Source organism: Mus caroli, chromosome 11, assembly GCF_900094665.2.
Source record: "Mus caroli chromosome 11, CAROLI_EIJ_v1.1, whole genome shotgun sequence".
In the NCBI taxonomy this organism is placed as follows: Eukaryota; Metazoa; Chordata; class Mammalia; order Rodentia; family Muridae; genus Mus; species Mus caroli.
The window spans coordinates 101144753-101168266 of record NC_034580.1 but is presented as its reverse complement, the minus strand read 5'-3'; the positions used below and the strand labels follow the sequence as shown (position 1 = coordinate 101168266).

The following is a 23514-nucleotide window of genomic DNA, read 5'->3' as shown; positions in this document are numbered from 1 at the left end:
TNCGCACCACGATGTACAACGTCCACAAGCAGGGAGGGGAGGGGAGGGGAGGGGAGGGAGGGAAGGAGGGAGGGAGGGAAATAAGTAAATATTGATTGATTGATTGATTGACTGACTGATTACATAAGAGACATTAACTGAAGCAAAGGTGAAAATCTCAAATATAACCTGTCAGCAGTGGCTATCTCCCCTAGGAGCCTGAAAAAAGATTTGCATTTTCCCCATTGTTTTACGGTCTTGTGAATTGTACAAATGGAGTATTTTTACAATTTAGAAGATTATATACTATGACTTAACATTTCCTATTTTAAACATGAGATTACATAATAATTTAATATCCATCTCTGAGTTTGGGATATAGTTCAGTGAGAGTGCTTGCCTAACAAAATAAGGCTTAGCCAGGTGTGGTGGCACACACCTTAAGTCCCAGGAGGCAAGAAGCAAATGGATCTCTGTGAGAGATCAGCCTGGTCTATACAGTGAGTTCCAGGACAGCCAGAATTACACAATAAAATCCAGTTTCAACCCCAGCCCATCCCCCAAAAAGATAAGGCATGATTTAATTCCAATCACACACACACAAAAATGAACTCTGAATTTTCTATCATGTTACTTTTACAAACAGACGGTTTTCATTGCTAGTTTTCACACACACGCATCTAAAACTCCTTTTACTATATGGCATTCTAACATATAAATGTATTATAATTCATTTTACCAATTCCTTTATGAAGAATGCCCTTATTAATTTATGCAACATGTAATTACATTGAGTTCCTATCACAGTAAATTCCACAGGATACTGGAGATATAAATTAGGCAGTTTTGACCTAACAGCTGACATTTCAGAGTAAGGAGTCAGGCACAGTACATTTTACTGCAGCTAAGCTATTGATATGAGTCAACAGAGTGGGGCCTAAGAGCTAGTTAGGGGAGAGGAAGGCAGTGAGGACTTATAATGTGCTCAAGCTGGGTTCTCTAGTAGAGTTCCTTGAAACAGAGAACAGAAGGTATATTGACATCTTAGGGGGAGAACGCTAAGGCAAGAGCAAGTATAAGCTAGATATAGAGGTACAGACCTCTTAACTCTCTAGCACTTAGAGGGTGGAGGCAGGAGGAACAGGAATTCAAGGTTAGCCTTGGCTATATAGTAAGTTTAAAGCTAACATGGAATACCCAAGACTGTTTTAAAACCTTCACCCTCAAAAGTGCAAAGGCTTTAACTAACAACAAAACTGGTAGTACTTAAAGTAGTCAGTCTGAATGCGACTTGGTAAGAAAAGCAGCAAGGGATGGGGGCAGGACAAGCCAAGCAGGGCCATTTTAAGGACTTGTGAAACAGAGGCGGCACATATGGACTGGGGTTCAGTAGTATTGGGAGCTACTGAGGAAACTAAAAGAACAAATAGAGGGGCAAGGAGTCCAGTTAGGCTGAAATCTCAACAGGGGGATAAAAATTTCAGCTACAGTGGCAATAGTGAATAGAATTAAGTGGAGGAATTCAGGGCATATTCTGAAGGTAAGATCATTAATATTTACTGCTCCTGGCTATAGGGTTAAATTCGAAGAGATAAGAATAAATGTTAAGGCAAAAAAAGAGGAAGAGCAGACAATACTCAGATATGTAAAACTGCAGAAGTGGGTGATGAGTGGGGAGTTAGAATGCCAAAACACTTTGAAAGCTGATACACTTGGACAGAAAAAGAAGGTGCCACTGACTGGAGGCAACTGGCTATTCAGGTCTGGAATTCAGGGCAGAGAGATCTGACTACAGAGAGAATCTTGAAAGTCTTTTGCACACAGGTGAAAGGGTTTAATGTCAAACTAGGTGAGATAAGTGGAAAATGGAGGTAGATAAAAGAATCTTTAGCCTGAGTTCTACAACATCCCAGTGTGTAGAGACAGAAGCAAGGAAGCAATAATAGAGTAAGTAATAGAGGCCAAGGTGAGAGTGTGTGCTGGCTAACAAACTGTGCTGGATAAGCTCTGACCACTGATCTCTAGGTTTAGCAATGTGGAAGCCACACACTTACACACAGAGAAGGAAAACTGCCTTCAGACTTCGGTAATTACAAACAAGAGCTGGCTCAGCAGCTAAGAGCACTTGGTACTTTTGCAAAGGACCTGGATTTGTTCCCAGCACCCACAAGGTGGCTCAAAGTCATCTGTAACTTCAGGAAAACTGACATCATCTCCTGACCTCTGAGGGTACCAGACACACGTGGGACAAATACATACATGCAGGTACAACACTCATACACATAAACTAAATATCTCTACAACAAAAGCCTCACAACAATTCTCTCTGTAGTGTTGTAGGAACAGAGTTTGTAACCCAAATATGTATGAATTTAACACAAGTGCATTACCAATTTCTCCAAATAATTGCACCAATTAATTTCTAGTCAATACAAAACTGTGAATGTTTTTAAACTAAAACCTAAGTAGACAACTATCAAATTTCTATTTTTAAGATTAATTTCTACTGTATATGTATGAGTGCATTATATATATGTGTATATCTGAATACCACCCATGTGCCTGGTACCCTCTGTGGCTTCAAGAGGGTTCTGGATCTCTTGGAACTAGACTTACAGCGGACTATAAGCCATGTGGGTGCTGGGAATCAAACCTGGGCTCTCTGTAAAAGTAGTATGTATTCTTAATCTATTAAACCATGTCTTCAGCCCAATGTAGAATTTCTTAATATCTGTTAAAAGTCATCTTCTTAGCAAAGTATGGTTGTGCATGCCTCTAATTCCAGCACTCTGGAGGCAGAGGCAAGAGGGTGGATCTCTGAGTTCAAGGCCATCCTGGTCTATAGAGCAAGTTCCAGGACAGCCAGGAATATATAGAGAGACCCTGTCTCAAAATACAAAAGCAAAAACAACAAAAAAGTTATCTTCTAATACTATAGTTCTTTATGACCTAAGTTTTGAGTTAGTAGGCATTTGGCTTTTTCTTTCCCATAAAGCCACCTTTGCCCTTCTGTTCCCTGCCTATCTTTACTGATTTATATATAATACTTGCTGTATATTAAAGTTAACTGTTTCACATGGTTTTTTTTAAATCAAATTTCTCCCATCAAACTCACAGCATTTTATTTTTTTTTTAAAGATCGATTTATTTATTGTATGTAAGTACACTATGTAGCTGTCTTCAGACACCCCAGAAGAGGGCATCAGATCTCATTATAGAAGGTTGTGAGCCACCATGTGGTTACTGGGATTTGAACTCAGGGCCTTTGGAAGAGCAGTCGGTGCTCTTAACCGCTGAACCATCTCTCTGGCCCTCACATTTGTTTTTTATATTACTAAGAAGCAAAGACAAAAAGAAGTATATCAAAACACCTGGCACTGGGGTTCTGTATGTTTGAAATATTTCTTCCAACATGATCTTTTGGTTACTCTGCAGCACGAGGATACTCTAGCTCGGCCTGACAGCCTAAAAGTACTGACAGCACTGAGTAGGTAGCCCTTCTAATGTACTCACTCATATCCCTTGTCCCATATCCCTTTGGATTACATCAGGGAATAGTGGGAATGCTGATCAAAATTCTATGTATCTAACTATACAGTGGACATACAGTAAAAATGTATAGAATAAATGAGGCATCCTCTGGAATCGGAAGCAATTCATATGACAAAGAAGAAAAGTAGGCTGGAGAGATGAATTAGCAGGTAGAGTGCTTGCCATAGAACCATAGAATCTGAGTTTCAAGTTTGGATCCCTAGCACTCAACATAAAAGGCCAGGCATGACTTTCTCTGTGTAGCCCTGGCTGTCCTAGAACTCACTCTGAAGACCAGGCTGGCCTTGAACTCACAGAGATCCACCTGCCTCTGACTCCTAGTGCTGGGATTAAAGGCGTGCACTACCACAGCCCAGCCTGCACATTCACACTCATAATCTAAACAGTGAAAGATAGGTAAAGAAATACAGGCAAATCCCTAGAGCTCACTGGCCAGCCAGTCAGTCAGTCTACCCAACTGATAAATTCCATGGAAGTCAAAAGTATAGAAATACCCTTATGCTAATATCTATGTGTGTATCCATACATGAGCAAACAACTCATGCAAAAGAAAAAGAACAAATGGTTTTGCCTATGAAAGTCAGGTCTATAATGGAGTGCCAGGAAGTGAGTGGTAGCACACTCTGTTAGTCCCAGCACTGGACGGAAGAGGCAGGCGGTGAGTTTGAGGCCAGCCTAGTCTACATAATGAGTTCCAGGACAGCCAGGACTACACAGAGAAACCTTGTCTCAAAGGAAAAAAAAAAAAACCCAAACCAAACAGATCTGTAAAAGCTAGACAGTGGGATAAAGAAGCAATATGACAGCGTGCCTGCATTCACAACCCTCAAAAAAAAATCTATTTAAATACTTTTCTATTGGAAGCAAAGCTACAATAGTTCTAAAAAAGTATCCCACAACATCAGGGCAATGTGACTGAAATATCTATCTGTCAGCCGATGGCCAGTTAGGTCAGTGCCCCTTCTTCCACGCCCAGATGACACGCATTATTCCAGAAGCAACACTTGGCTCAGGAGGACCACCTCCCTCAGTCTGAGGGGATCATTTGTAAGTATGGTTGCTTCCTTCCTTCAACTTTCAACCAAGCTTTCAAGAAGTATTTCAAATAGTTCATGATTCCCTAACCCAGCTAACTCTTTCATTATTTTTATTTTCTTCCTTAAGATAGTCAACAGAGATGGCTCAGTAGTTAAGAGTATTCACTGGGGCTGCTGAGATGGCTCAACAGTTAAGAGCACTGACTGCTCTTCCGAAGGTCCTTAGTTCAAATCCCAGCAACCACATGGTGGCTCCCAACCATCTGTAAGGAGATCTGATGCCCTCTTCTGGAGTGTCTGAAGTCAGCTATAGTGTACTTGGATATAATAATAACTAAATCTTAAAAAAAAAAGAGTATTCACTGGCTGCTCGTTCAGGACACAGGTTGGACCCAGAATCCACATCAAGAAACTCACAACCGGGCTGGTGAGATGGCTCAATGGGTAAGAGCACCTGACTGCTCTTCCGAAGGTCTGGAGTTCAAATCCCAGCAACCACATGGTGGCTCACAACCATCCTTAACGAGATCTGACTCCCTTTTCTGGAGTGTCTGAAGACAGCTACAATGTACTTACATATAATAAATAAATAAATAAATCTTTAAAAATAAATAACAAAGTTAAAAAAAAAAAAAAGAAAGAAACTCACAACCATCTATAACACTTCTGGCACTGTGAGCAACAAGCAAGCCCAGGTACATACACATAACATGCAGACAAAACACTCTTAAAAAAATTTTTGAAATAGCCAACACTTCCCACTGCCTTTCCAGATTGTGTGGGTTAATGATTTTTAATATTCTCTATAGAACCAATAGCCAGGAAGTCTTCTAACTATAGAAAATGACCAAGAGGTGAACATGGAATTGGTGGTAACTTCTTTTCTGACAGACAGGTGCTCTTGCTAGATATTCCACAGGTGGCACATACCTGTAACTCTAGCACTCAAAAGGCTAAAGCAGGACTCCCTCCAGTTTGAGGGTAGTGAAGGCTATATGATGAGTTTCAGGCCCACCTAGGCTGCCATGTGAGAGCCCGTCTCAAAAGAATGGGGGTGGGGGTGGGACAATAGGGCCAACTCGTACATCACACCTTCATTGGCAAAAACACATAAACTAAGAAAAATTATGGTAAATAACATGGAGTCAGTATTTTAAACCATTTAAATCCCTGTCTCTCTATTCTAGAGACAGAGTTCTCATTTAGCCCAGGCTGGCCTCAAGCTTACTATATTCAGTGATAACCTTCAACTGATGATTATCACTGTATCTTATGAATCTCTTACTTCTCAGGCACTGTGACTGCAAACACATCCATACCAATGTGCCCAGTTCTATGTGGTACTGGGAACTGAATCTGGGCAAATACTCTACCAATTAAGCTGAACCCTCAACCTGAATACATACTCCTTGAAGAGAGAGACAAAGGGGCTGGAGATGGCTAAGCAGTGAAGGGTACTTGATGCTCTACAGAGTACTTGAGTTCAATTTCCCAACACACGCTCTAGGGAGACTCTAGGTAACTCACATTACCTACCTAACTCCAGCTCCAAGGGAACCCGCAATCCCCTTTTGATTCCCAGGGGTACCAGCACACTAGTACACAATACACATGTAGATACACACATGAATAAATTAAAAAACATCTTTAATTGGTCTGGAGAGAAGCCTTAGTAGTTAGAGCAGTAACTACCTTTCCAGAGATCTTGAGTTCAATTCCCAGCAACCACAAGGTGGCTCACAACCATCTGTAATGGGATCTGATGCCCTCCCTGCCTTCTGGTGTGTCTGCAGAGAGTGACAGTGTACTCACATACATAAAATAATTATTTTTTAAAAATACTTAAAGAAGAGAAGTTGAAATGAACAAACAGAACAGTCCTTTTAAAAAGGAACATATAATACTCGAGAATGAGAAGACAGGAGAGGGGACCATCTTCATACACAGGGGAATACCCTCTTTACAATGCCTGCCCACAGAAAGAATAAAATTACACTATTCAAGAATTACCTTACATAAATGTTAGGTAGAATTTAGTGATTCTTCAGTTAGATGAAATTTTGTCTAAAACAGAATCTGAATTTTCTTTACTTTTTGTCAACCTAAGATCACATTTTCCTTCCCATGTATACTCAAGACTTGGGCAGAGCAGCCTCTCTTGAGAGGTTCAACCCCAGGGACTGAGTAAGAAGTAATAAGGAAGAGCTGGAGAGATGGCTCAGTAGGTAAGAGCTGTGCTGCTCTTACAGAAGGCTCAAGTTTAGTTCTCAGCACACAGCTGGATGGCTCACAACCACCTTTAACTCAAGCTCCAGGAGATTTAACAACTATCTTCTGGACTCTGGGTACTCACTCACACATGCATGTATACCCACACAGGCATACCCATATACATGTAATTTTCAAAGTAAATTTAAAAAATTTTAAATTGACAACATTTTTAAATAATGAAAGAACGAAAACATCCTCTCTAGAAATTCAGAAGAATAAACATCTTTAAGCACGTAGCCTTCTACTTACAGAGACGAAAGTGAAGCAGAGGCCAGCTCCCCGTGGCGCTAACTGCTCTGTGTCAAGTCTCGGTTTTGCTAACATCACTGACATGAGGGTGGGCAGAGCAGACTGCTCTTCTGAGGCCTCCTTTGCTGCACTGCCATCTAAACCATACAGAGGCTGTTCTGCTCGACGCTGGAAAACATTAAAGAGAACACACAGCTGATGTAAGAAAAGATAATCGGTACTGACAACATGCAACAGGTTTCAATAGGCATGGTACACAAAACACCTCTGAAAACAGAGTGCAACAACATGGCCACCATCTTCAAACCTGAGTAAAGACCTTACTCAGATTATATAAAAGACGTTCTAATGATTCAATTTTACAAAACTCTCAATGTTCAGATTACTTTGTATTGTTCAGTAAGCCACCTCCATAAATCTCTCAATCTTACACAGGAAACGTTATTTCTATCCTATAAGTAAGCAAAAACTTAAAATACGTGCTATGTGGCTTTACAGACAAGAGTTTATGGCACTCTGAATTCTATTCTCATTATACCTCATACACAAAAGCTCTAAACTAAATGCAAGCAGAGCAAGCAAGCATCGGACAGTAAAGGGGAAACATGTGACAAGCATGTCTAGTTTACTCTAGAAATGGAAAGGATGGTTAAACATTAGCAAATCTCCTAAAATAATTCATTACACCAATAGTAGAAAAAAATTATGATTCTTCTTTTGGATCATAAAAATCAATCAACTTGTGTATTATCAGGCAACTTTAAAAAAAACTAGAAGTATCCAATTTTAATACCTAAGTGAATATTTTCTCAAAGTCACTAAAAATATTACTAAGAGTACTATAGTAGAGACCCTTCATTATTGTTGAACAGGCAAAGGTAACATGGAATAAAGAAAATTAGACAATGTGATATAAACACTGGAAAATATTTAAAAGTGTCCCTTTTGGATGAGGTAAATAATCATAAAGGAAACCAAGCAAATTAGCCAAAAATCTTCAGTAGACAGATACATAAGTACAAGATAGGTATAGCTACTACACACCAACAATCATCATCAGCAAATAGAAGAAAACCACATTGAAAATAACAAAACATCAAAAACCATGACTATGAAAATATATGTAAAGAAAACCAAACAATTTCACAGATAAACATAAAAGACAATCTACACTAGACAGGGAGCGGCAGGCAGGTCTCTGTGATGTCATGACCAGCCTGGTCTACAAAGCTAATTTCAGAACAGCCAGGCTATATGGAGAGATCCTGTCACAAAACAAGCAAGCAAGCAAGCAAACAAAGAGAAAGATAACCTAGATGGTAATATCCTGTTTTAAATGCACAAATTCCCAATTTCTCTAAAACCAGCAGAGATTTTACCTATTTTACTCTAGGCTTTGGAGGGGAAGGATAAATTCTCACCGGCTTTTATAAGATTATATTAGGAGATTACATGAAAATCATGTAGTGTTTAACAAAGAATGTTAGGGATCCAGGCAGTGGAGATACGCACCTTTAATCCTAGCACCCAGGAGGCAGAGTTCAAAGCCAGCCTGGTCTACAGAAGGAGTTTCAGGACAGTCAAGGCTACACAGAGAAACCCTGACTTGAACCCCTCTCCCTCGCAAAAAAAGCATTAGGAAAACCTTACTAGATATCAAAACAAGCTACAGAACTACTTTCAAAATGACATTCCTGTAATCCCAAAACTGGAGGATGAAGTGAGGGGCACTGAATTCAGTCAGCTTTGAGTTACATGGGTGATAACTTGTCTCAAAATACTTATTTACGCATTTATATAGTTTAAGTTCTAGTGGCAAAAAAAGCAAAGAATTTAGAAACAAATCCATAAAATATGGCTCTATAATTTGTGATTAAAGCACGTTTCATAGTAAAGGGAATGCATTTATAAGATCAACACACTTATTTCTGAAGTTATACAGGAAAGAGAGATAAGCATCTTCCTGTCTTCTATCACATATAAAAATCATAACAAGAAGCTGGCTGGTAGCGGCGTTCACTTTTAATCCCAGCACTTGGGAGGCAGAGGCAGGTGGATTTCTGAGTTCGAGGCCAGCCTGGTCTACAGAGTGAGTTCCAGGACAGCAAGGGCTATACAGAGAAACCCTGTCTCGGAAAACAAAAACAAAAACAAAAACAAAAACAAAAACAAAAACAAATAAACATATCCCAAATTTGTAAACATAATTACAACATACATGACACCAAGTTAAGAATCTTAAAATGTCCTCCTAGCTAAACTGAAAAGGCCATTCAACATATGAAAAGATGTTTAATATCCCTAGAGAAAAAAAAAAAAATCAAAGTTAAATCAAAGTATTTTTCTTGGTAGAAAGATCGTAATGACAAAATTCAGTTTTAGTTGGATATGCCAAAAGAAACTAAAACTGTTGACAGAAATGTACGTAACACCATATAGTATTTATATAATATATACCTCTATATATTTCCTAAATATAACTATATAATGACAGAATCTCTCTTTGTAGTCCTGGCTGTCCCAAAACTTGAAAAACAAGCTGATGACCAAGTTGGCCTCAAACTCCCAGAGATCTACAGGCATTTCTGCCTCCCAAGTGCTAGGACTACAGGAGTACAGCGCCAATGCCCAGCTTGGAATGATCTTTGTAAATATACTTTTTGACTAAGGAATTATACAGAAGTTATTTTTGGTCGTGAGCCTAACCTTTAATGGCTGAGCCATCTGAGTGGTGATGGATCACACCTTTGATCCCAGTGCCTAGAAGGGAGAGGCAGGAGGATCTCTATGAGTTCAAGGCCAGCCTAGTCTACAGAGTGAGTTCCAGGAGAGCCTGTCTCAAAAGGCAAAACAAACAATAAAGTATTTACAAAGGAGACATTAATTACAATGACAACACAACTTATAAAACAAATATTTATAGGACACTGAATAAATTAATATGACTGAAATAAGGAAAACTAGCACCAACTAGTACAAACATACATGTATATATACATGTACATACATGTATATATCCTGAAGGACCTAGAAACACTTGCCAACTGCCTGTGGGGAGTGAGGGTAGGGCTGATGATTGCTCGGAATGTGCTTAGCTATATCCCCAGTTCTCTGGGAGTAGAGGATGGGGGGAGGAGATCGGTCTCACTATATAGCTCTGGCTTTCATGGCATTCACTCTGTAACCAGGCTACCTCTAACTCAGATCTGTCAGAATCTGCCTGACTCTGTCTCCCAAATACTGGTGTTTAAAAGGCATGCACTACCACACCTGGCTTTTCCCAGATCATTCTATTTCCCAGATCATTTTATGTCTGAGACAGTCTCACTGAATGGCATATACTGGTTCTCAGCTTGCTCTGTAGCCAAGGTGGGCCTTTGTAGAAATGGCTGTTTTGTAGAGACTTTATAATCTGTTTATCAGGAAAAACGTCAAAGTCATAGTATGTATTTTAACCCACATCTAATTTTATCTTACTTCAAAATCATTAGATTTTATTTGTATGACTCTTTTGCCTGTATGCATGTATGTGCGGTATATGTATGCCTGTTGGATACCCTGGAGTTACAGGTTATGAGCCATTGTGGGTGCCAGACACAAGTGCGCGTAACTGCGCGCTCTCTCTAGCCCTTGGTCTGGGTATTCAGCAGACTAACCTCAAACACATGACCCTCTATCTTCAACTTCACAAGTGCTGGGATTGCAGCTGTGCACTATAATGTCTGGCTACTTAACTATTCATTAGAGAAAGTAAAAGTAAGATAAATATATCAAATTCTACTGACAAATGAATTCAGGTTTCCAATCTACACGTAACTAGTCCTCAATATCAACACTTTACCTTACCAAACCTAACACCAGTCTGAGTCTGTGCAGTGCAGCACTGTGGTAACCGCTCATTACAGTGTACTCACTAAGTCAACTTTTCTGCCCTTCAGTCAATAAATATCCATAAGGTCTAAAGTCTTTAACTAAACAAAGGCAGGTTAGGATATTTGAATAAATCTTTCCCTGGAAAGCAAATTTAAAGACCTGACACAGGCCAGGGATACAGCTAAACCCTTCAATTCCTAGACATCACAGATAAACAAACATGGCTGGGTGCATGCCTTAATCCACAACAAGTTCCAGGCCAGCATAGTCAAGACTTTTTATCAAAGCAGCAATTTTTAAAGGGGCAGGATAAATATCTTTAAAGAACATACAAACACCAGGGATGTGATAAAACATACAGGATCTGCTATGACAAAACCTAAGAGCACACGATAAATAAAACATCAAAGTCATATATGGCACCAATATGTCAAGTAATCTCTGACCCAAAGCCCAACCAAGTAGAGAGCTTAACAGGAAACACTTTCCACTTCAAGGTGGGTTCTTTGACAGCTGAAACAAACACCAAAAATAAACCAACCAAACAAATATGGGCCTTAAATGTGATGAGATTATAACAGAAAGCTAAACTCTCTAGAAACTAAAACTCAAATATTCTCCCTCAAAGAACAAATATATCTTCACAGTCAAAAATAATTTTTCAAGAACTCTAAGTTATACATCATTAGAAAACAGTGTAAAGTTAAATAAAACCACCAAAACAAAAAACAAGAAAAATGAAAGCAGAAACTAATAAAAACCTCAGATGCCAGAATTATCAGATACTGACTATAAAATCATGTGTACAAGATTTAGAAAAATAAGAGATCAATGGTAAAATACTTGCTGAGCAAGACCTGTGGTTTGACCCCTACAATCACAATAAAGATTTTTAAAAATAAAGAGGCCTGGAGAGATGGCTCAGCAGTTAAGAGCATATTATACTCTTGTAGAGGACCCTGGTTCAGTTCCCAGCACCTATACTATCTATAACCCCAGTGCCAAAAGGTTATGACATCCTCTTCTGACATGGGCATAAGGTACACACACGTTTCACATACATATACACAAGCAAACAGTCACACATTAAAATTTTAAATCTTTAAAAAGTAAACAAAGCTTGAAAGATGTAGGTAAACAGCAGAGAGTTTTTTTTGTTTTGTTTTGTTTTTTTAAGCAGTAAGAGGACTCAGGATAGAAATAGTTCATAGTATCATAGTAGAGCACTTGTTTAGCATGTGGCAAGGTCCTGGAGATTGAGCCAGGGAAGGCAGTTTGGAAACTGAGGGGCAAGCAGCAATAATCTACAAAAAAGCATACACGACAGAAGACTATATAGATGTGAAGTTAGGAGACAAGGGGAAATGATGCCTGTGTGCTCTGCTAACAGCAGAAAACACACAGTGCAGAGATACCTAGGAGACAATAACTATTAATTATTCAAAACTGGAGAAGCATACCAACTCACAGATCCCAAGACTCCAAAGAGTCATAACCAAGAAGATAATTCAAAATGACACACACTGAAACTTCAGAATACCAAAAAAAGCAGCCAGAGCAGATAGCTAAGGATCTAGCTCAGTGACAGAGCATTTATCTGGTATGAATTAGATCCTGAGTTCAATCCCCAGTACAATAAAAAGTAAAAACGAGTAAAGAGCAGGCCCGGAGCCAAGCAGGGTGGCAAACACCTGTAATCCCAGAGTTTGGTAGGTGAGGCAGGAGGATCAGAAATTAAGTTCATCCTTACACTACATAGCAATTTCAAGGCTAGCCCATGTCACATAAGACATTGTCTCAATCAATCAATACCAAAGGATTAAATAAATGCAATAAATATAGCAGTTCCCTTAAGAGAAAATTTTATATAATATATGAAAGAAAAATCCAACTATATTATATTGGCCAGGAATCATATTAACAAAAAGCTGATTGTACATAAAATGAAATACTAAGAACACATAATGGTTTGGATATACTAAAATCACACAAACCACATTTGAAGAAGAGCTTTGAATTGACTCAGCAATTAAGGGCACTGTCTGCTCTTCCAGAAGACCTGAGTTTGATTCTAAGCACTACATGGCAGTTCACAACTGTCTATTACTGAGGTAAAGGGATCAGACACCCTCTTCTGGACTCTTCAGATACTGCACACAAGTGGTACACAAATATATAAACACAGGCCAAATACCAATATAAATGAAATAACCTAAAATAAAGAGCTTCAAGTAAATAAAGTCACCTAATATATAGGTAAAGTTTAACATAAATACATAAGCAACTCCTACAGTCAGAATGAGAAATACCCACACCTGCCTTAGTAACTGATAAAACAAGCAGATGATCCGATTTAAATAAAGCCTGCTGCATATCAAGCAATGCTTTTTCTTTTCTTCTTCTTCAACCTGTTTCTTTATGTAGATCTGGCTGTCCTGGAACTCACTCTGTAGACGAGATAGGTCTTGAACTCAAGAGAACCGCCTGCCTTTGCCTCCTGAGTGCTGAGATTAAAGGTGTGCACCACCACTATAGCAAGCAATATTCTGAACTAAGCTGTACTCTCCAGCCTAAACTGTATGCTTAAGAAAGGTAACTTAATGGCACAACTAAGCTGTAGTTAAATGTGCCTGCTTAGAGTAACAGTGAAACTCTAAGGAAAAGCAGTTACCATGGAAACAAGATTACCTCCAGCATAGAAGTGGGATACATTCAGGGACTTAAGGAAGGACATCTTAGTTTACAGACTCCTGCAAAGTTTACTTCTTGTATGTGATGGTTATAACTACTTTTATAATCTTTTTTACAATCTTGTTATTGAAAGGCCAAAGAAAAATATTTTAAGCTTTAAAGGACCATTCTTTTCTATCATATATTGTTTGTTAAAAAATTTTAAACATTCCTTGCTTGTCAGCTGTCATGACTTTTGCCAACTCCTTCATGAAAATGTTCACGTTTTATGCACATTTTTTATTTAAAATAAATATTCAACAAAAAGTACAAAAAAATCATTAATGGGGCTTTGGAAGCAACTCAGCAACAGAACATTTGCTAGGCAAGTGCAAGACCCTAAAAATGTTCAGTACTTAGCATCCCCCACCCCACCCCCACGCCACAAAGGAGAGGGACACAAAATGACACCTCTTCACTTTCTTTATCTTCCCTTTGAACAATTTTGAGAGGCCACTGGGTCCCAAGCATTTTTGATGCTAGAGGTTGAAAAACTGAACAAGATATTATCTCTTCCATGCCAAATAAAGGGAATGACTAAAAAATAACTTCAGTTTTACATAATAAAACTGGAAGAAAAGCAAAACCAAAAACTGTAACAGATGAAAATAGCAGTGAACAAGAAATACAGCAAGGTGCCTTCTCTCACAAGACTAATACTTGAGGACAAAGAGATAGGTAATGAGTTAATAGTTAAAAATTAGGACAAATTATTAAATAAAAATGTACTACTATTAAGGCTGAGGGGATGGCTCAGTTGGTAAAGCACTTGCCCTGAAAACACAAAGAGCTGAGGTGGATCCCTAGATCCCACTAAAGAACAGCTAGGCATGGTGGCACATGCCTTTCATCCCAGCACTCAGAAGGCAGAGGCCGGTGTGAGGCCAGCCTCAGCCTGGTTTAATATAATTGTCTCACCAGCTCCCTAATGAAATGAAACAAAACCAAAAAGATAAAACTAAAGAGGTAGGGAGAGCTGGGTGTGGGACACTTGACCCCAAGTCTGACAACCTGAGTCTGATCTCCTGAATCCATATGGTAAGAGAGAACCAACATCCATGAGTTATCGTCTCACCTGTATATACATCCTGTGATATGTGTGTGTATTTACTCATACATGCAGGTGGGTGTGGTGTGTGTGTGTGTGGGTGTGTGTGTGCCACCCACACACCAGCATGGTGGCATATACATGAAATTCCAAAACTGAAGAAACAGAGACAGACAAATCATTGCCAGCCAGCCTAGCCTACTAGGCAAGTTCCAGCCAAGTGAGTGATCATGTCTCAAAAAAAAGATGGATGGCACATGAGGAATGACATCCATCCAAGGTTGTCTTCTGGCATATGTGTGCACATGTGTGCACACACACATGGACAAGTAGGTACATCCTTACACACAAAAAAATATTAAAGCTATACTATATACTAATAACAATAAACAATCTACAATAAACAGGACAATATCAATAAATCTCACAAAAGTAATACTGAATACAGAGAACCAAACACAACAATACATATTTATGATTTTATGGATAGCAGCTATACCTAGTGGCAGAGAAAGGGCTAGAATGGCAAGAAACACAATGGTGATGTTTTAGGGCTAGTAATATTTGGTTTCTTATGCTGGTACAGTTTGTGAAAACTATTGACAACTGTTTGTGTATTCTTCTGAAAATCGATACCAATTTAAAAAATTAAGTATATATCAAAATTTGTGTATGGAGGGAAGGGATGGGAGGTAGAACAAAAAACTGTGAGACAGAGGGAACAGAGGCAATTACAAACACTAAGAGAAATGGGTAGAGAAATGGCTAGATGGGCAGAAGCACTTGCCATGCACGCAAGATGACCTGAGTTCAAATCCCCAGTACTCACAAAAAAAGCTGCATAAAGGTAATAAATGTCTGCCGCCCAAATACGCCTACAGTGGAAAAGCAGGCACAGAAAATCCAAAACCTTTCAGGCCAGGTGACCTGATACATGTAGCAGTGGTGAGACCCCTTCTCAAACAAGGCGTAAGGCAAGGACAGACACCCCAAGTTATAGTCTGTGGCAAGTGCATGCCTAAGCATGTGCTCATGAGTGTGCGAGCGTGCGCACACGCACGTGCGCACACACACACACACACAAAGCAATACTGCAAACAGAGAACCAGGTATAAGAAAATGATATTTTAGAGAGTCTAGGCTCTGTTAAGGTCATTTTTGAACAACATCCTATTAAAGAGGTTGCTGGTATCTGGCAGTGAATGGTTCCGTACAAGAAAACAGCAGTACAAAGGCCTTGAGCAGCAGGATGCCTCACAATACTCAAGGAAGCCTCGTGCAGTACAGGAAAGACTGCTGTACAGGAGACAAGTAGGCAAGAACAAAGAGCATCAGGAGCTACTAAGCCATGTAGCTATATTACAGAAGCCACTCAATTCTGCAGGGCTGGCAAATGCACTTTACAATTCCTTGAGCTCTGAAACTACATGAGACAACATGAAAGCCATACTGTGGATTGAACCTAGCTAGGGCCTTGCAAATTCTAGGCAAACACAAAGTTGCATCCCAGCCATTTTTTTTTTTTAACTTAACTTTTACTTTAACCCCAGCTCCTTAAATCTGACATAAAGACAGATAAGTCACATTGTAGAGTGTCAACAAATTATCTAAAGGTACTGGAGCAAAGTAATATAAAACCCTACATTAGCTAGTTCAGGAAGCTAGTTCAGGAAGCAACATCAACACTACTCAATTTTAGATCCTTTGCCTGATGGGCAGTGCTAACCTAACTTTATAGGAACCAGCTTTCCTAGCCTTTGTCCTCCTTTTTTAAAGCCTTGAAATCTCACTTAAAGGATGAAAACAAACCAATCTCAAATACATTATGTTTTCTACCACATCAGTGAGAAAGCCTAAAAGATATGGATATCAGAAGCTGATTAAATTTTTAAAAGGAAGAAAAGAAATTAGAATTTGGCAATGGTTTAAAACCCAACGTCTGATTGGAATTACTTTCTTAACAGACTGGTAAATTGGACAGGCTTACAGGCAATTAAAGAGCTGCCATTAAGAACCAAAGAATGGACTAACTCTGAGAGAGTTGACTTGCTAATGAAAGATGTCAATCTAAGTAAGTGATTTATAGGCAACAGCATAAAGTTTACTCCCTCGTTCCTTATGGGTAATTAATGGAAGAGAAATGGCTTCAGTGTTCCTGGGCTACTGGTCTCCTATATAATAGGTGTCAAATTCTCCAGGTGAATGCTTACCGGTAAGGGATTGGATAAGGAATGTTGCGGTGAGGATCGTGCAACTGGTGGAACACTTCTGCCAGGGCTGGTTCCTGGCCCGCTTCCCCCAGCAAACTGGCCAACAGGGAAAAATGGATATGAATAATTCAAAACAGTACCATGCTTCAGAGGAGAGTAAAAGATTAATATACAAACAGGTCTTAATTATACATGGCCCTTTAAGTCAATACATCTCATTCTAGAGATAAAATGCCATGTAAGCCAAATTTATCTTTTCAATGAGAGTTTTGAGAAAGAGCTCCCAAAGAAATGTAACAAGATACATAGAAAACATGGGTTGAAGCTGAAAGTACGCATGGTTTTGGACAGACATGAGAAAAGAATGCATCTCCCCACCCCCACTTGGTCTCAAAATACATGAGGCAGAAAGACAGTAGTGCAGAAGTCGTTAGTGATCTTTAGTAACCACTTAACAATGAGTCACTGAGTTCACTACACATACATTTCACTAAGCTAAGGGGAAGGGACCCAAGGAGAGACAAGTCCTTGTACCTTAATCACTGAGAGACACAAAACCTAATCTGGCCAAGAGAAAGTGCATTCCATATGTGGATTCTTCTATCATCACAGACAAGACACATGATACAAAATTTAAACCTAGCAAACCTGCAGCAGTCCTTCTAATTACAAGATGGGCAACATTAGTTTGATGAAGATGGAAAGAGAAGGGCAAGATCACAGTAAAAGCCAAACACTACTTTCTAACGCCTTAAATAAACAAGAGTATTATGAAGTTGTTTAAAGATACTGGAGGTTGTTTTTTAACCCCCAATTTAACTTACCTCAAAGTAATCACTAATTTTATGTCCCCTAGGAGTGCCTTTCCCTGAAAATGAAACCAAAGTTAGGTACAGTTTTTCCAATGCACACATAAGCCATCATCACTGAAATGCATGTTAAAGCGCAGTAACTGACCAATCACAATGTGGTCATCTTAAGTGTGTCAGCTTTACTTTTAACAAATGATACAAACCTGTACACTAAGATTACCTTATCTCTTCTATGTAACAAGTAACTAAATGAACACTGATGGGAATTTTTCACACCTTGTTTTAAAAATATACACGCTAAAATCAGGAAACAAAAATCATCTATAATCCACATCCCAATTTAAGAAACCAAGATTCAAACAAATGCATCAGAACTAAAGAGCTGATCACCTTTTACATAACTTTGTAATCTTGGAAGGACTTCCCTCACACAAGACAGAATGACTTTAACTACGGATTTTTAAAAGGGAACATCAATGCAAAAAGACTGGGAATTCCAGTCCTTAAACAGGACAGGGAAAGGCTAAAGCATTTTTTTTCCTTTCCTTGACTATATATTTAACAGTGTAACTATCACTGATACAAACTTCATCCCAGTAGGTTCCTATGGAAGAGTTCTGTAGATGAAACCATTTCTGGCTACCACTACTAACAAAACTCCAATGTGCCCTCTTTCCCATGATTCCTGTTTGGTCTGAAGAAAAGTCTGTGGTAAGAAAATCACTCAAGTACACAAGGAAAACAGAGTCCCCAAAGATCTGACACTGTTTCGTCAATGTGTGTCAAATGGCAAGTATATAATAGCCTAATACTCCCTAAAACACAGAAACCTCTGTCAGGGATCCTTCAAAGCAAACAAATCACGTGCTGGGAGTTAGATCATTTCACGGACGCTAACACCCTGGGTTTAATGTAAAATGACCACTACCTTGGCTAGTGTCATATGGCTCAGCTTTCCTTTTCCGATTTCGCTGGTCATTCTGCTTTTTCTCAGGAGTCTGTTAAATACCATGCATGTCACAATTAGAATATTGGTAAATTTTCACATTAGGATAACAGAGTATATGCAAAATATTATAGATATAAAAGAGTTATAACTGGCACAGACAAGTCTTAAATCAGTGTCCTGCTTTTGGGACAGAGAAACAGTAAAAGTACAGGGTCTTTAATCAAACCTAAACAACTTTTAGAAAGTTATTTAAAATATCAAACTTTCAACATACTCATCAGTAATTCAGAATTGTCACAAAATTTAAGATGTTTTAGCAGTATGGTAGCCCATGCCTGTAATCCCATTAGCAGGAAACTGTGGCAAGATCTCACATTCAAGGCCTGCCTGAGTACGCACTAAGACCTGTCACATGAAAGTATTTTTGAAGGACAAATGTCAATTCATATAGCAGGTTTTCAAACAACTTCAAAAGTGCTTAAACCCAATCCTTTACAAAGAAAGGCCCAGGCTGGAGAGATGGCTCAGTGGTTAAGAGCACTGACTGCTCTCCCAGAGGTCCTGAGTTCAAATCCCAACAACCACACAATGGCTCACAACCATCTGTAATGAGATCAGATGCCCTTTCCGGTGTTTCTGAAAAACAACTACAGTGTACTTAACATATAATACATAAATCTTTAAGAAAAAAAGGGGGGAGGATTTAAAATTAAGGCCTGAATGTCTGTTCAACTAACTAAATTTATAGAAAGCTTCACAGTACAAAGCAAGTAATTGACTTAAGACTTGCACCTATATCCATGTGGGTAAGTTATCTACTTAATACTATCTTCCAGCTAAGCAGGAAAAAATGGAAACTAAACAACAAAAAGTCTTTCAAATGCTACTGCTAAATTCAGCCAGGGACCTACTCTATAGAGTACAGAGAAGTATTAGAACTCAAGAGTAACTAGCTAATTTGCTATAATGACAAATCTCCCACCTTTATTAAAAAACTAAGGCTCCTAAAACCATCCCTCCCCGCACCCCACCCCACCCCCAAAAGAAGATGTAAAAAGGAGAAAGAAAAGGCCTATGTATGAGTATAGTAAAAATGTGACAGGGCCACATCAAAGCTGCACCAAGACAACAGCACACCACTCCACTAAAATGCCCTGCAGTTCCATGGTGCTACCCTTGAACCCAGACTAAAGGTATAAACATGAGAACAGTGTTGTTTAGGAATGGCTTACCTCTACTTCCTTATCACTCAACGACCCCACGCTGCACAAACTCTGNTTGGAAGACTCACTGTTGAGTGGCCCCTGGAAGGAAAATGTTTTATGAGCAATTAAAGTTTTCATTTAAGATGACAGCAAACGTATGCACGAGGGATGTCACGAGGGATGTAGATTCTAACATCTAAGTCAGATTAGAGGAACCAGAAGCAGCTGTTACAAGCCCTCTAAACCAAGCTGAAAGGGATCAGCTACAACACTGTGTGTGGCCTCCACGCTCAAACTCTCTAACTATTGATAGTTTTATTTGCTTTACACATAGGCAAGTCTTCCCTTCAAGAGTATGATCATGTCCTAAAGCCATTCTTTAGGAACAATAAAAATGGCAAGTCATAAAACAGCCTCTCACGGTGACAGCGATGACAGCACCCGAGGAGGTTAATGGCTCTCTGTGAAGGCAGTCAAGGATCACTGTAACAAACACTTTGGTTTTTCAAAGAGTCTCTCTCTATAGTTCTGGTTGTCCTCAAACTCACTATGCAGACCAGACTTGCTTTCAACTCAGAGATCCATCTGCCTCTACTTCCCAAGTAAAACCAAACCAAAAAGTGTTTTCTGAAAAGCATCCTACAGAGACATGAATGAAATATTAAAAACAAGGTTACATCTCAGTACTCAGAAGGCTGAGGTCAAAGGAGCCCAAGCTAGAGACAGATAGGATCTGAAGGAGAAGAGCCTTTCTCACCCCATAGATATCCAGGCTAGGGTAAATACACAGAAAGGTTTCTCTCTGAGAAATAGCATCAGAAGTTTAACACTTCAGATTAAGGATGGCTAGAAGAGAAGACAGAGAAATAACCTTGTCCCCAAAACAAGAAACAGTAACAAATTTAGAAGGTAGAGAGAATCAATACCCAGCATTGTCACAATGTATTAGCTAACGCAAGGCAACATGGTACATACCTACAGTTCCAGCAATCATAAGTTAGGCCAGTGGAGGTTACATAGTTAAGAACCTGTCTGAAAAAAATTACACAATAGGAAATGGCAAACTACTTTATCACTAGCCTAATGTTGGTGGTGCATACCTGCTAGCCTAGCACTCTTGGAGGCAGAACATTCAGTAGTTCAAGGCAATCCTATGTAGTAAGTTTCAGGCCAGCATGAGCTACATAACATCCTGTCTAAAAAAATAAAAAAATAAAAAAAAAAAATCAAATGGCTTCATAAGATCAACAGGAAAGGAGCCTCCTCAACCTGACAAAGGACATCTGCAAGGAATCCAAAACTCAGCTGGAAATATAGCTTAGTTAATAAAGTGTCACATGTGTCACATGTGTCAGGAAGACCTGGGTTCAATCCCCAGCATCACAAAACTGAGAATGATAGTGCATGTCTCCCTATAACTAGGGAGGTAGCGGTACAAGGATCCAAAATTAAAGGACATCCTCAGCTATACAGCTCCGTCAAGACCAAGCTAGGTTGTATGAAACCTTGTCAAAGGGGTGGAGGAGGGGAGTGGGAAGAAAGGAGAGAGGCTGAAGAAATGGCTCAGAGGTTAAGAGAGAGCACTTGCTATTCTTGTAGTTCCCAACCACTGGCAACTCAGTACCAGGAGACCCAATATCCTCTTTTGTTCTCTGAGAGCAGCCCCAGACACTCACATGGTGTGTACAGCATACATCCAGGGGAAACATACATATAACATAGACAAATCTTTTTAAAAAAGAAAAGAAATGGGGGAGAGAAGTATGTCACCCTAGAACTAACTCAGTATTAATTCCTGTTTTCCCAGGAATAAAACAAGGAGGTTCACACATGCTGCTTCTAGCCAACACTAGGCTAGAAGGTCCAGTCAAGGCAACTGACAAGAAATAAAAGGCATCATATTTGAAAGAAATAGTGAAACTATTTTAATTCACACATAGTACAATCATGTTTACAGAAAACCAGAACAGACCCATTCAATTATGGCTGAAGTAAATGAAGTAAAGTGGCAACATACAAACACAAATTTTATCTCTATACATTTGCAGTAAATAATATAAATATTACATTAAGAAAACAAGTATATAGGCATAAGCATTAAAATACAGATAAATTTAATAAAGGAAGTATAAAACCTATACTCTAGAAAGTACAAACAAGGGCTGGAGAGATGGCTCAGTGGTTAAGAGCACTGACTGTTCTTCCAGAGGTTCTGAGTGCAAATCCCAGCAACCACATGGTGGCTCACAACCATCTGTAATGAGATCTGACGCCCTCTTCTGGGGTGTCTGAAGACAGCTACAGTGTACCTACATATAATAAATAAATCTTAAAAAAAAAAAGTACAAACAAGGATTCAAGGAAATGTAGAACATAAATACTGGGTATGAAGTGTGCGCCTTTAACCCAGAACTTGGGAGGCAGAGACTGGCTGCCCATCATCTACTGAGTTCCAGGTCAGCCAGGCTAAAGGAGGGTAAGACTGTCTTAAAATAAGTAAACAACATATATATATATATATATATATATATATATATATATACACACATACACACACACACACTCTCCCCCCTCCCCACCATGCTTGTAGGTCAGAAGACTTAATATGGCTGCGATGGCAACATTTCCATCTCACCAATTTACTGATACTCCCAGCTAGTGTTCTACTGATTTTCTTATATTAAGCTGGGGGCAGAAAGATGGCTCAGTGAGTAAAATCTCTGCTTGTACAAACCACCTGAGTTCAATCCCCAGAACCCACAACAGAAAGAGAAAACACACACACACACACACACACACGCGCGCGCGCGCGCACACACATTTTTGTGCTCATGATATTCACATTTTTACACACAAAATTAATGATTAAGTTGATTCTAAAATGTAGAGGCAGAAGTTAGGAGTGTTGCTTAGTAGTAAAGGTGGAAGCCCTAGGTTTAATTTCCAGAGCTGAATGTAAATAAAAAATAAATACTGGTATTTCATATGGGGTTGTAAGGGACCAGACCAGACAAAACAACTTGTGAAAGAACAAAGTAAAAGGAATCACATTCCCTGACACCAAGACTTTCTCTAAAGCAACAGCAGCAACAGTACTAGTACTAACAGTATTAACTAGTGTTAACTGATCAGTGGGTGGAACTGAGGGTGACTCTTGGCAAACACTGTAACTGTGACCAACTGATTCTTGAGAAAGGTGCTAGAACCACTCAGTGAAGAAAAGTCTTTTCAGCAAATGGTGCCAGGAAGTTGGCTAGCCAACGGCAAACCAGCTGAGTTGGGCCCTGTAAAAAGCTGTATATTAGGCAAGTGCTTTATCACTGAACCATGCTCCCAGCATGAACTACCTTTAATATCATCATTGCAAATCAATTCCCCCAAGATTGCAATAAGACCACATCTACTTTATCATGAAATAGTCTTCATTTCCTAAAGGAAACTATAAAGCCAAACAGTGATGCTTCTGTACTCTCTACAGTCACGAAGCAGAAACAAGGGTGATGAGTGTAACATGAGCTTGGATTACATAGTGAGCTATAACTAATCTTGCCTACACAGCAAGACCGTGTGTAGAGAGGAGAGGAGAGGAGAGGGGAGGG

At 39.3% G+C, this 23514-nt stretch overlaps 1 protein-coding gene across 6 annotated transcripts in view; it reads right to left on the bottom strand.

Moving 5' to 3' along the window:
• The window catches only part of Tlk2 (tousled like kinase 2), a 97303-nt gene that overhangs the window by 50992 nt on the left and 22797 nt on the right, over positions 1-23514 (bottom strand). For 4 of the 6 annotated variants that reach the window (XM_021178491.2, XM_021178490.1, XM_029483035.1 and 1 more), the window contains exons 3-7: positions 19943-20014; positions 18690-18759; positions 17774-17817; positions 16950-17045; positions 7089-7256 (exon numbers count right to left, since the gene is read on the bottom strand). In XM_021178491.2, the coding sequence (XP_021034150.1) occupies positions 7089-7256; positions 16950-17045; positions 17774-17817; positions 18690-18759; positions 19943-20014 (450 nt within the window). The remainder of the gene's footprint in view (positions 1-7088; positions 7257-16949; positions 17046-17773; positions 17818-18689; positions 18760-19942; positions 20015-23514) is intronic. The other 2 variants (XM_021178493.2, XM_021178494.1) reach the window with 2 other exon arrangements.